General features: G+C 50.2%; 4 protein-coding genes across 4 annotated transcripts; 2 read left to right on the top strand and 2 right to left on the bottom strand.

Moving 5' to 3' along the window:
* The first annotated feature begins 115 nt into the window (after nucleotides 1–115).
* FOBCDRAFT_4119 (Tho complex subunit 7-domain-containing protein) lies at nucleotides 116–1414 on the top strand. Its single transcript, XM_031181880.3, has one exon. The coding sequence runs from the start codon at nucleotides 279–281 to the stop codon at nucleotides 1338–1340; it is 1062 nt and encodes a 353-aa protein (XP_031042648.2). The 5' UTR covers nucleotides 116–278; the 3' UTR covers nucleotides 1341–1414.
* Nucleotides 1415–2041, bottom strand: FOBCDRAFT_4118 (tubulin binding cofactor A). The gene is made up of 2 exons (XM_031181879.3): nucleotides 1729–2041; nucleotides 1415–1668 (listed from the first exon to the last, which is right to left on the bottom strand). The coding sequence occupies exons 1-2, from the start codon at nucleotides 1903–1905 to the stop codon at nucleotides 1489–1491; spliced, it is 357 nt and encodes a 118-aa protein (XP_031042647.1). The 5' UTR covers nucleotides 1906–2041; the 3' UTR covers nucleotides 1415–1488.
* Nucleotides 2042–2186: 145 nt separating this feature from the next.
* FOBCDRAFT_4116 (Rec8 like protein-domain-containing protein) lies at nucleotides 2187–4777 on the bottom strand. The gene is made up of 2 exons (XM_031181878.3): nucleotides 4136–4777; nucleotides 2187–4084 (listed from the first exon to the last, which is right to left on the bottom strand). Exons 1-2 carry the CDS (start codon nucleotides 4397–4399, stop codon nucleotides 2495–2497), a joined length of 1854 nt encoding a protein of 617 aa, XP_031042646.2. The 5' UTR covers nucleotides 4400–4777; the 3' UTR covers nucleotides 2187–2494.
* Nucleotides 4778–5962: 1185 nt separating this feature from the next.
* On the top strand, nucleotides 5963–12262 carry FOBCDRAFT_235418 (uncharacterized protein; the record flags this gene model as incomplete). The annotated part of the gene is made up of 7 exons (XM_059610022.1): nucleotides 5963–6130; nucleotides 6201–7374; nucleotides 7426–8757; nucleotides 8811–9241; nucleotides 9554–9600; nucleotides 9812–11015; nucleotides 11066–12262. The coding sequence occupies 7 exons, from the start codon at nucleotides 5963–5965 to the stop codon at nucleotides 12260–12262; spliced, it is 5553 nt and encodes a 1850-aa protein (XP_059463839.1).
* Nucleotides 12263–12717: the final 455 nt, after the last annotated feature.

Genomic DNA, 12717 nt, shown 5'->3' with positions numbered 1-12717 from the left:
ATGCATCATCAAAGAAGCAATCTTAGTCATCCTCACTACGACGCATCATTGGTTCGCTGCTTTCGCATCTTCAATGCTATCACAAGGCTGAGCTTTGTTGTCAATCACCTTTCAACTTCCTCAAAATCTATTTATGCAAGGCTTAATCAAATAATTTTTTTTAACGATTGGGACGCGTCGCGACCGACATACTATCTTCTTCGTCTTTTCTGTGGACCTATATCCCCACGCAGAAACTACACAAACATTCTCATCCGATCGCGACTCGACCGCAAACCATGGCATCCACATGGGATCTCTTGGATCCTGAGGAAGAGGCTGAGCTTCATAAGACTCGCCTCCTCAACGTGGAGGAGAAGCCTTTCAAGCGTCTCACCAAACGAATCAATACCATATCACAGCTCTTACTACCATTCGATCCTGCCATAAATGGAGCCAATACGTCTGAAGATATCAGGTCCAAACTCAAGCAGCTCAAGGAGGACATGAACCTTGACTTCGATGCTTTTGGCAGCAGTATCACGCGCATGCAGTTCCTCCACAACGCAAATTCCCAAGAACGTGAGCGCTACAGAGTCGACCAAGATCGTATCCTCGCCGATTGCCAATCAGTACGACAAAACAATATCCAACTTCGAGAGCAGCTCGAGGCCGCACAAGCCACCCTCGCACAGCGCAAACAATTCGATGAGCTAGCGGAAAAAATCACATCGAACCGCCTTCTTCGACCACGGGAAGACCAAATTGCCAACCTCGCTAAACTCGAGGAAGAGTGTCGAGAGCTAGAGCGAGAGAGCGAAACCTACAGCGAAACCTGGAGAGAACGGCGAGAACAATTCAATAGAATCATGGAAGAAGGGATGCTCTTGCGGCGACAGATTAGAGATGAAAAGGAGGAGGTCGATCGTCGAGAGGGTATGAATGAGGATGCTGAGGATGATGCCGAAGTGGACAAGGTCGGCCAGACACCCAGAAACGAACCGAGCGGTAACGCGACACCTCATCCCGACGGGGATAGCCAGATGAAGGCAGATGGGGACGCAGGTACACCAAACCCAGAAGCTCTCAATGGAGGAACAACACCAATGAGGGATACACCAGCTCCAGACACGCTTAAGCCACCTTCTGGCCATACTGAGTCTCAAAGCCGGGGAGATAGCCAGGCCCCCAGTCGGGATGTTTCGCCTATGCCGCCACACGACGAGCGTAAGGCAGAATCGGGAGAGGATGTTGACATGGAGGAGCCTGAGTTCAGTCGAGCCCATGATGACGGAGGAATGACTCCCCTGGTGACAGTTGAGCCACCTGAAAGTAATGATAAGATGGAAGTAGACAATTAGGGCTTCCCACTTGGCTGTTTGTACTATCGACTATGTCTTAAGATACCCTCATAAATGAAGGTCCAGAAGCGTTTCCGTTTTTTTTTTATCAAGTGTCTTCTAAGTGGTATCGTAAAGTATCCTTCCCTTGTCCTGTTTTATGATTCGATTAAGCATCGGCCTGGGTAGCTTTGGCTTTTACCAGCGCCTCCTTGGCCTGCACCACCTGGTCCTCCGGAGCGTTCAGCTCTTCGCTCACAGTGAGTTGCTCCTCCAGCTTCTCGACAGCGACAGCGATCTTTTGTCGTAGGGGTTCGAATACGGCCTTTGTCTGCTCAAGGGCAGTTTGCTAAGTTGTATTAGATCGACTTTCTTGGCCGAATACCAAGGTGATGGCTTTCGGACTGACCTGCTGTTTGAGCATGAACGAAGCATTCTCATCATCGTTTGCACCGCTATCAATCTTCTCCTTCAGAGCTTTGACCTTGGCTTCCTCCTCCTCAACCTCTTTGTGGTATGAAGCCTCCTCTTTGAGGAGTCGGTTGACAGAGCCTGTAGCGATGGCGAGTTGAGAAGGCGGCGGCATGGTGGATTGGTTCGGGGGCACTTAACGATCGACTAAATGTTTGGCGAGTTGCGGTGTTTTTATGTACAAACCTGGTTCCTAGGTAATGAAAAAGGAGCTTTTGTTATTTGGGTACCTGCTCAGTGTCTGATGCCTGGAGAACAAATGGAGAAGCAAATGAGATCATATTGGACGTGGGGTTTAAATGGCGGGGCTCTTAGCATCTACTTTCTACGCGCTTCACCGCGTTGAATGCAGCTGTGAAAGGATTTAACTATGGCATCACCGAGGTACTGAGAAGATCTTTAAAAGGTCGAGATACAAGTGACCGTTCTTTACTACTGTACTCAACTACTAATGCAATGTCCAACAGAACTCGTTCATAAAAGAAACTGCCGCACGTCGACCTCTGCCGTTTTCCCAAAGAGCTACGACCAATCCAACCAAGTACCGCAAGCCGTGGTATCTCCCGAAACGCCGACAACACCATCTGGGCGACCCCTGAGTGACTGCCCTAGAATGCTGGAATTCAATAGTTTATATAACCTGACACGCCGCCCATCCAAGTTTTCGTTAAGATGCAATAAGCAAAAACACCTGACCTGTCAGATTATGCTGAAACAGCAACTGCGGTTGAAGCAACTGCAGCACGTTCGGGCTCATTCGGGGCGTCATTGTCTTGAGACATCTCACCACCAGCTTCTCTTTCCGCCCAGGCTCCCCAGAGTCCACGCTTCGCCCTTATCCGGATGTCATCTCCTAGACCAGGACCCTGCTCGACTTTGATGGCATCCTTGGTCGCGAGAACCAGACACTCAAAGAACATTTTGGTAGCATCGGCCTTGGTGGTCTGTTGTCTAGGGCAGAGGTTCTGGAGGAGAACTGCTCTCTGAGTTCGCTTGCTGGGGCTGTCAGCAGCATCGTCACCAAATCGCTCTCGCAATTGGTGCACTACGTGTTTCGTGACTTGAGAAACAGGACCGCTCTCAGCGGGATGGACCAGAGCAACAGTCGTATCTTCAAAGCCAGGCATCATGGTTCCTGCCTCTTCGTCCTCCATCTCATCGTCGGCGGGGATTTCATGGCGGCTTTCCTCTGGGGGGATGCTCATTTCGCCGAAAGCGCCCTCGAAACCAAGTCCAGTGTCTGAACCGACATCGAGCATACGTGGTGACTTGGAAGCGCCGTGGTCACTTTCGACGTCAGCAATACCACTGTCACGCTTGCGCTTGAGCTCGTTCATGCCACGAGCAGTGTCTAATGTGAGCATATTGCGAAGTTCTGGAGCCCAAGCTGAGCTTCGGCCTTCCCCCATGATTGATGACACGAACCCTCCACTCTTTTGCATATCCATTAAAGCCAGGAGAAAGGGGTCACGGGGAAGGAATCCACCCTCCTTTATGATATTGTCACGGTTGGCTTGTTGTTGCTTGATGTGGTTACTTGAGAGAGCGATTTCTTCATCAGGTGTGAGTATCTTCTGTTTCTTGGCGCGCTGTGCTGGTCGTCGAACGATCTGATCTTCCTCGTGGTCGGGTTCATAAAGGTCTGCCATCTGGTATCTCGAGTGATCCTGTTCTAGCTGTGCAGCCCGGTCTTCGTCGATGTCGGAAAGCGGCGACTCTGAAATTCGAGGAGGAGGGTAAGCTGCGATATCAGGTACTTGGGAGACATCGTCAGGGTTGAAGTCAATTGCCATCAGGTCGGGATCCTCGCCGTCATGAATCTGAACGCGCTCGTCGGGCAGATCTAAAGTCATCGCTCGATCGTCGTCCTTTTGGGGAAAATCAAGCTCTGAATCGTCAATCTGGGGACCAGCCGTCGTGCGATCCTCCCTTCGGCCACCTTCGGGCTCGAGACCTGTCCCTTCAAGGCCAAGATCATCAAGACCAAAATCCAATTCCAAATCAATGTTCCCCAGCGGTGCAATCATGTCATCTTCCATTCCCATGCCATCGTTGAGAAACTGGCTGTTATCGTAATCTTCTTGAAGGTTGATGTCACGCTGACTAGCGCGTCCTTTGCGGCCAATTGGAGCAGCAGTCACATCCTCCACTTGAGACAAAAGCCAGTTCGCGTCTGGTGGAGGAGGTAGTTCGAAATTATCGTATGGGGTGATTCTGTCAGGAAGGGTCAGGGCTTCCCGGTTGGGGATTTGTAGGTTGACGGCCATGTCGTTGTTACCCGAAGACCGAAATGCCTAAAAGAATTAGTGTACTCGGTCATGCAGCGCGTCATGGGAAGGGCTTACCATTTTGATCTTCATCATAGCTTCATTGCAATCATCCAAAAGATAACGCGTCTTTCTTTGGTAGATTCGAACCACACCCAAAAGCAGCTGACTGCTTAGTCGCAAGGCCATCGGCGCCTGGTTAGGCGTGATGATGGCTTCCACACTGTCTGTAACATTGGATTGGAGGATGTGATTCTTTGATAGCTTGCGCTCGAGGTTGGCAGAAAGCCAGACGCGGGCGAGCGGCCCGCTCTTGTTGAGCAAAGTCTCTGAGTAGAACATGATGCACTCGCGTAATTACGCGGTATGACGGTGAGAAGAGGCAATTACCCACGCGACAAAAGGTTGGACTCGAATATTGAGGGGTTCTTTCAGGTAATGGTGGTAGTGATAGTTAGTGGGAGAACGAGGCTAAGTTGATGAACACCAAGACTGGGGGCGCGTCGGGTAAACAAGCTCTTGGTGGAAGGATTGCTCTACGCGCAAAAGCAAAGTCGCGCGTACCCCAAAAACTCGAGGCAATGCGAAAAGGTCGCGGAAAATAATGAGAATGTTATAGCGACCAAAATTCTGGCGATAGCGACGGTGTCGGGAGTGCAGTAAAGTGACAAGGCGTGTGCGCGGGCGGGATTATCGCGACGTAAGGCAGTCAAGGTATTTTATCAGAAGGGAAAATGGGACCTGGACCTTGAAGAGGGGGGATGCTCTGGTCGTTGTCCAACGGTAAATGGCGTGGCTGGGGGCACCTCAGGCCTGTGGCAGGAGCAGGCACCTATTGCGGTGTACGGAGACAGGTTTATCCGTAGAGCGATGTGTTTTTATTGGTCAGCTACGATCATCGGCTAGCAAGGTCTCCCAACCAACACTGCCAAAATTTGTGGATGATGGCTCGTGTAATTGAGTGCTTGGATCCGTCGACTTTTCTGAAACTGAGGTCATCACCTCATATGAGGCAACATCTTCTGCCCCCTGGGTCCTTTAGAATGATGATAGTTGTAGTAAGTCTGTGATGGCCTTCTTCCTTTTCGAAGACATGAGCGTTGAACATGAAAAGCGATCGTCACTACCAATATCCATTGGATCACTTACATGGATGCCATAGGTTCATGAGGTCCTATAGGTAGGTAGGTACCCGTACATTCTATACTTGATCAATTATTAATTATCAACGCGAGTCCTAGTGACCCCAAACTTTCGGTCTTGACTGTTTCTTTAAATCAATGTTCCCAACCCAAATAGTCCGCCATTGTGGCTTAACCTGCAGCAAAAGCATCATTGGCTTGGCATTGCGAAGCTGGGCGGGAATTATTTAACGTTACCCCAAATACAGAACCAATCTTGACTCGTCCCCTAAGCCAGATTTCGTCTTTCAGGTGATGCTACTGGCTGATGAGCTTCTAGAGTCGATATGCAAGCCCCTGGCAGCCTTGCCGAGCCTTGAAAGGTACTAGCTCCGACCCGCTCATCGAAGGACAAGACACATGGACATCTTAGGACAACCTTAAGTTCCGTTTAGGTCTCCCAACACATCCTCAAGTCTACTTTTGTTCTTGCTGGCCTCTTCCCCTTCTCACTTTTCCGTTCACCCATGACTGAATCTCTTCTTTAACGGGGCTGAAGCGAGCCGTTTCGTTTGGTTGACTTCGAACTGTCCAGTTTTGGGATAACTAACTTTCTCGTGGCAACTTTGCTCCATGTCCTGACATTCCCTTTCCAACATCGACGGGCCTTTTTCTCCTCCTCATGACTTTGCGCATTTGATCTTGAACTAACTCAAACACCCATGCATTCGACGGATTTTGCTCTACAATTGTAATACAACCACTTGCGCGTCCTTCTGTCGATATGCAACTGCCATGGGGCGGCCGCGACGGTCCGGGATATGACACCTTGCTACCGACATCCAACATCCCTTCCATCGCCGGGCATGCTGCAGATGACATTGATTCCAAGGATAGCGATCGTCCACAGCGCCCAAGTCGCCACGTCCGAACCACGTCTTCTGATGCACGGGTTAGTCTCAACATGCGCATCCTCTGTAGCATACTCGATTTCCATAGACCCAAACTAACAACTCCACCAGAACGTTGCCGATCATTTCTCCTATATGACCCCGAGCGAAGCCGCAGCGAATTTACGGACATCACTCACCCTTGGCCTTACTCCAACCGAAGCTCTGACCAGACTCGGCGAATATGGTCCGAATGAAATTCCTCACGATCCCCCAGAGCCATTATGGCTACGATTCGTTAAGCAATTCCAGGAGCCCCTTATTCTGCTGCTTCTGGTTTCGGCCGGTACATCGCTCCTCTTGGGAAACATGGATGACGCTATCAGTATCACAGTCGCTGTGACAATTGTCGTGTCCGTCGGATTCATACAAGAGTATCGTTCTGAAAAGTCTATCGAGGCTCTTAACCACCTTGTGCCGAATCATGCCCATCTGGTCCGTGGTCAGAGCAAAACATCGCCGTTGGGGAAGACTACTACCTGGCCACCGCGCACAGATGATGCCGATTCAGCCTTGACCCCCGGCTCTGTCACTCCAGTTAGCGATATTCTGGATGCGACCTCTTCAAAGGTCATGGCTTCTCAACTGGTTCCTGGCGATCTCGTTCTGTTTACCACCGGTGATCGCATTCCTGCCGACATCCGTGTTACCAAAGCCGCAGACTTGACGATTGATGCGTCAAACCTCACTGGAGAGACGGAGCCTGTCAGAGTGACGGCTGAGGCACGTAGCCGTGGATTTGGCTCATATGGTCTCGACAAATCACAGTTGCCTCGACCCAACTCTCTTGCCCCCTCTGAGCATGGAGATTCTCACGGAGACGGTATTCATAATATTGCATATATGGGAACATTGGTGAAGTCGGGCCATGGTCAGGGTATTGTCTTTGCGACTGGAGGCCATACACACTTTGGAACTATTGCTGTCAGCGTTTCTGGTACCGAGAGTCCGAGATCACCGCTTCAGTTATCCATGGATGACCTCGGCTCGCAGCTCAGTAAAGCTTCATTTGTTGTAATTGGCCTCATCTCAGTTGTCGGCTGGCTCCAGGGGAAGAAACTTCTTGAGATCTTCACTATTTCGATATCACTTGCCGTTGCCGCCATCCCCGAAGGTCTGCCTATTATTGTAACTGTCACATTGGCTCTGGGAGTTCATCGCATGGCTAGGCATAATGCGATCGTCCGAAGGATGCCCAAGGTCGAGACTCTGGGCTCCGTGAATGTAGTTTGCACTGATAAAACAGGTATGAAAACTGGGCGTCACGCGCGGAGATGAGCTAACAAGAGCGTTCAAGGTACCCTTACTACGAACCACATGACAACTACTCGAATGTGGTATTTTGGAGCTCAAGAACCTGTCCCGGTGGAGTCTGATCACGATGATGCTGAAACGAATCCAGACCTTAACCAGGCCACCCTTCGAGTGCTTCGTATAGGCAACATTGCGAATGATGCACGACTTGCCCAAAAGTATACAGAGCATGGCCAAGCCGCAACAGCTGTACTTTCGTCGACCCTAGGACGTGGTCAGGTTTCCACATATACCCGCTGGGTTGGACAACCTACTGACGTTGCCATGCTGGACCTCCTTGATCGCTTCAAGGAGCACGATGTTAGAGAATCTATCGGCCCTCGAGTGAGCGAGACACCTTTCAGCTCTGAACGAAAGTGGATGGGTGTCACAATTGGATCCGAAACAAAGGGTGACAAGGAATTCGCTTACATGAAGGGCTCTATCGAAAAGGTTCTGGCAGCCTGTGACACTTATCTCGAAAAGGATGGAAGGGAAATTGTACTTGACTCTGCACGTCGTCAGGAGGCCCTTCAAGCCGCCGAAGCCATGGCTGTCCAAGGTCTACGGGTATTGGCATTTGCCAGCGGCTCCGTCACGCGCCCTTTGAGAAGCAAATCCGCCGCGCGCAGCACCCCTGGTTTTGACCGAAGCGAGAGTCCATTTTCTCACAGCCCAGAAGACATTTACAAAAACCTCACCTTTGCGGGTCTTGTTGGTATGCGTGATCCTCCGCGACCCGGAGTTGGGCGTTCAATCAGGCGCTTGATGCGAGGTGGGGTCAAGGTCATCATGATTACCGGCGATGCAGAGACGACAGCGCTTGCGATAGGAAAGCAACTGGGCATGAACATTGCAGTCCCTAGTGGACATGCAGGCGGCCAGAACACCGTAAGGCCTGTGCTGCGTGGTGACGAGGTTGACAGGATGTCGGAGGAAGATCTGGCACAGGCCATGCAACACACAACCATATTTGCACGAACGAATCCAGACCACAAGCTTAAGATCATTCGAGCCCTCCAGTCAAGAGGCGATATTGTCGCAATGACTGGTGATGGTGTCAATGATGCGCCAGCTTTGAAGAAGGCAGACATTGGTATCTCTATGGGCCGCCATGGAACTGATGTTGCGAAGGAGGCAGCAGACATGATTTTGACGGACGATGACTTTTCTACAATTCTCAGAGCCATCGAAGAGGGCAAGGGTATCTTCAACAACATCCAGAATTTCCTGACCTTCCAACTCAGCACAAGTGCTGCCAGTTTGGCACTTGTTTTTATTTGCACCTGCTTTGGCTTCAAATCCCCTTTGAACGCCATGCAGATTCTTTGGATTAGTAAGTGCAACAGCTGATGTCCAGCCTCACCCAAGCTAACCGTCATGCTATAGACATTATCATGGATGGCCCTCCAGCTCAGTCTTTGGGTGTTGAAAGGGTAGACCCTGATGTTATGACCAAGCCTCCACGACGACGAGGAGATCCAGTACTTACCAAGTCGCTTGTTACACGCGTTCTCACATCGGCGGCCATTATTACTATTGGAACAATGCTCATCTACCGTCGTGAGATGATGGCTGATGCACAAGTAACCCGACGTGACACGACGATGACATTCACCTGCTTCGTCTTCTTCGACATGTTCAATGCTTTGAGCTGCCGGTCAGAGTCTAAGTCGGTGCTTCAGGGCGAAGTTGGACTCTTTTCTAACAACTTGTTCAACTGGGCTGTCTCTCTCAGCATTGCTGGACAGTTGCTTGTCATCTATTTTCCTTGGCTCCAGGAGACTTTCCAGACAGAAGCTCTTGGGTTTTTTGACCTCGTACGACTCGTTCTGTTGTGTAGCACGGTATTCTGGGCGGACGAGCTGCGAAAATATCTCAAGTATAAGAAAAGGCGTTTTGGAAACGGTTATAGCCAGGCGGTGTAATAGGAGGTACCATTTCTTACTGAGAGGGGCTAGGGGTTCATTTAAAAGGGACATATTGTAGCATAAAGATATAAACCTTGTACAACGTATTGCATAGCGAATGCACCGAAGCTGTATATTATAAAGGTCCAGAAACAAACCTGTATCGACCGAAATTCCATTAAACTATCTTATTAATACTTCTTTGCTGTGTCTTTTTTCCAGCAAGGGATTGTTGGCCATGGGCATGTCATTCTGTCTCGAGGTGCAGGGTAGGCCTCCATAACGAAAATTGCGGGGGGGAGCTCTCCCAGTGAGAGAGGCTGCGTGGCACCAACAAGGCAACGCCTCCAGCTGCGACAAGTAAGTCCCCTTTGCGCTGTAAGCCCCACGTCTCTTCTTCATTCGCCCTGAACGTAGAGAAAAAGAAGCAGAAGGCAGAAATGCGCCGCCGGAATAGGACATCTTAATGACAATGTTAAGCCTTCAAAACGGCATTTCCCACAGCGAACACCCTGTCGTCGAAACACCAGCCGCTGTCTCTACTTCGTCCCTTGACAATGCCAACACCGAGTCCGAGATTCGTGAAGCGCTCGCCTCCCTGCATGCCCACGAGGTTTCTATAACGTCCCGCCTCGATGCTCTCGTGGCTTCACAGGCTGATTTATCCCGCGACCTTGGGCGGCTGGATCTGCTGCGGGCTGGACTGGGAGCGCAGGTCATCGCCGCACGTTCAATTGGAAATGACATGCTAGCAACGGCAGCAGATACGGCTGGCCGACTGAGTGACAGGGTCAAGGAGCTGGACCTCGAAAAGAGTCGAGTCGAAGAAACGCTGGGTGTGGTGGAACAGGTCGCGGAGCTCAAGGCTTGTGTCAATGGCGTGGTGGGTTCCATGGGAGCGCCCCAAGACTGGGAGGCTGCTGCTGGATACATATCAAGAGCAAGCAAGATACCAGAAGAGATCACAAAAGGTTCATTCGCTGTTGGCATAGTACCCAGCGTCGAAGTCCCCGACCCGCCATGGGTGACATTGGAAGAAGCCAAGGAGAGTTTATGCGGCCTCTTCTTGAGAGAGTTTGAAAAGGCGGCAGAGGAGAGTGATGGCACGAAAGTTACTAGATTTTTCAAGCTCTTCCCCTTGATAGGAAGAGCTGAGGTCGGATTAGATGTCTACGGAAGATATGTGTGCCAGGGAGTCGCTGGAACCGCTCGAGCGACACTCAAAGACGCCCTGAACGGACAGCGTAGGGAAGGTTTCTTTTATGCCAACGCCTTGACGAAGTTGTTTGAGCACATCGCCCAGATTGTCGAAGGCCACGGCGGACTTGTAGAGCGTCATTATGGCTCTGGAAAAATGGTTCGTGTTATTGAACGTTTACAGATGGAAGCGGATGTCCAGGGTGGTATCATTGTCGACACCTGGAGCGACGAAAGAGGAATCGATAGAAAACTCACCGACGTCAGGAGTTATCCATTCTCGTTTTTAGTCCAGAGCTTCTTACCCCAGCCCCCTCGTGGTGGCACACCGAGGGTGAACTCGCCAGCCATAGGGGTAGGCAACAATCCCCGAGAAAGTGAGGATGAGGGTGTCAATATGAGAGAAGTTGACGGCCTCCTGAGCGAGATTGCGGTGATGCTTGGACGCTGGTCATTGTACACTCGATTCCTCGCCGGCAAATGCAAGGTATGTTTGGCTATTCAAGCTCGAGATAAACTGAAACTTATACGTCGCAGAATCCCGACACACCAGATGAAGCGCCTCTTGTCATACCAGACGTACTTGTCAAGTCAAATCTGTACCGAAAAGTATCTACCAAGCTCACATCCCCTTATAACGTCATGACTACTTTCTTCTTCCGTCGTTCTGTCGAAAAGGCGTTCCAGCTGGACGAATATCCTACCGGTCTGTCATTAAGCTTGAGCAGGCAGATCGAGGGCAACGCCCCATACATTATATTAGCGGTGGACGATGTCATGTACATTGTGAATGCGGTCATTCAGAAATCTATTTCAACATCACAAAGAGATGTCATTGCTTCTGTCGTCCCGACAGTTGGCCGAGTGCTTGGCTCCGACTTTGTTGGTATGATCCAGCGCAAGATGAGAGATGAATCGTATCCTAGACCGGTCGTCCAGGGAGGCTTCCCACCTGAGGACAAGATCATCCAGTTCATCGTTCTTATCAATAGTCTGGACATGGCCAACGAGTATTTGACTCGAATTATCACGGGACGGATAGGGGAATCGAGTCACCTGCCAAACGGTGATGCCCAAAACGGGCCCCTCAAGGATTCGTTCCCATTTGAGCGAGATGTTATCTTTGTTGCAAACGCGCTACACACCCTTCAAACTTCGTTCATCGGAAAAACGACCGAGCTGCTCAACGAGGGAATCCAGGTACTCTTCAACCAGGTTGTCAAGCTCCGTTTAAGGCCGGTCCTGACAGATACATTCCGTGATGCGGACTACACCTTGTCGGAGGACGATATTGCAGATATAGCGCAGCAGAATGACGAAGACGAGGATGAACTCCTGGAACAAGTACCCCGACTGTTCGAGCATGGTTGGGATCAACTCATGAAGCCAATTGCACGTTTGATGACACCAGGGACATACACCACTCTCCTTGACACCACAGCACGCTACCTCTCCAAGATATGGGAGAAGAAGATCATGGGCTATGCGGGCCGCACAAATGCTCTTGGTGCAATCAGACTGGAGCGTGATTTTATCGCGTTAGTAGACATCGTATCTCGTGGGGACTACGCCGTGAGAGAGGTCTTCGCCAAGGTCCTGCAAATACTCATGGTCGCCAACATGGAAGATGACGAGTGGGATGAGGTTATGGCCCAAGATGGAGAAGACGATGCCATCGAATGGGTTTTGACTGAGGAGGAGAGGAGGCGGGCGAGAAGTTTGGTTAGAGGATGATCTGGCAGTTAAAGATATTCAAGGACATCAAGAGACGGCGTTGATTATAGAAAGAAAAAAAAAGAGTCTAAAGAGATGTAAGAGTAGAGTCGATGCAAGCGAGTATTTCGTACTTTACGGTTGGTAAAACGTTGATAGCCACTACTGATGCAAGTTTCTCTCTGATCACCTAGAATCTGACGGGCTGTAATTGAAGCTACCTTAACTTAGATCAATCAAGAGCACCAGGATTAGCCAAACAAAATAAAATGCGATTATTGGTGTCAAAACTTGCAACAAACTGCGTTCTTTAGACAATCATTTTTCGTACATGCCTTCCTAGTCTCCACTGATATTGTTCGTTTTGGGACTACCTATACCTAGGTCTGAACTTTCAGTGGCCTTTCGCCTTAACGTGCCACTGAATAGACGTTAGTGGCACCAGACCTCAGGCACTCCCAAAGCCGAACTTGGTA

Source organism: Fusarium oxysporum, chromosome I (genome assembly GCF_013085055.1).
Source record: "Fusarium oxysporum Fo47 chromosome I, complete sequence".
NCBI lineage: Eukaryota > Fungi > Ascomycota > Sordariomycetes > Hypocreales > Nectriaceae > Fusarium > Fusarium oxysporum.
Note: the sequence above shows the minus strand (reverse complement) of the source record. Positions and strands in the feature narration are given on the sequence as shown.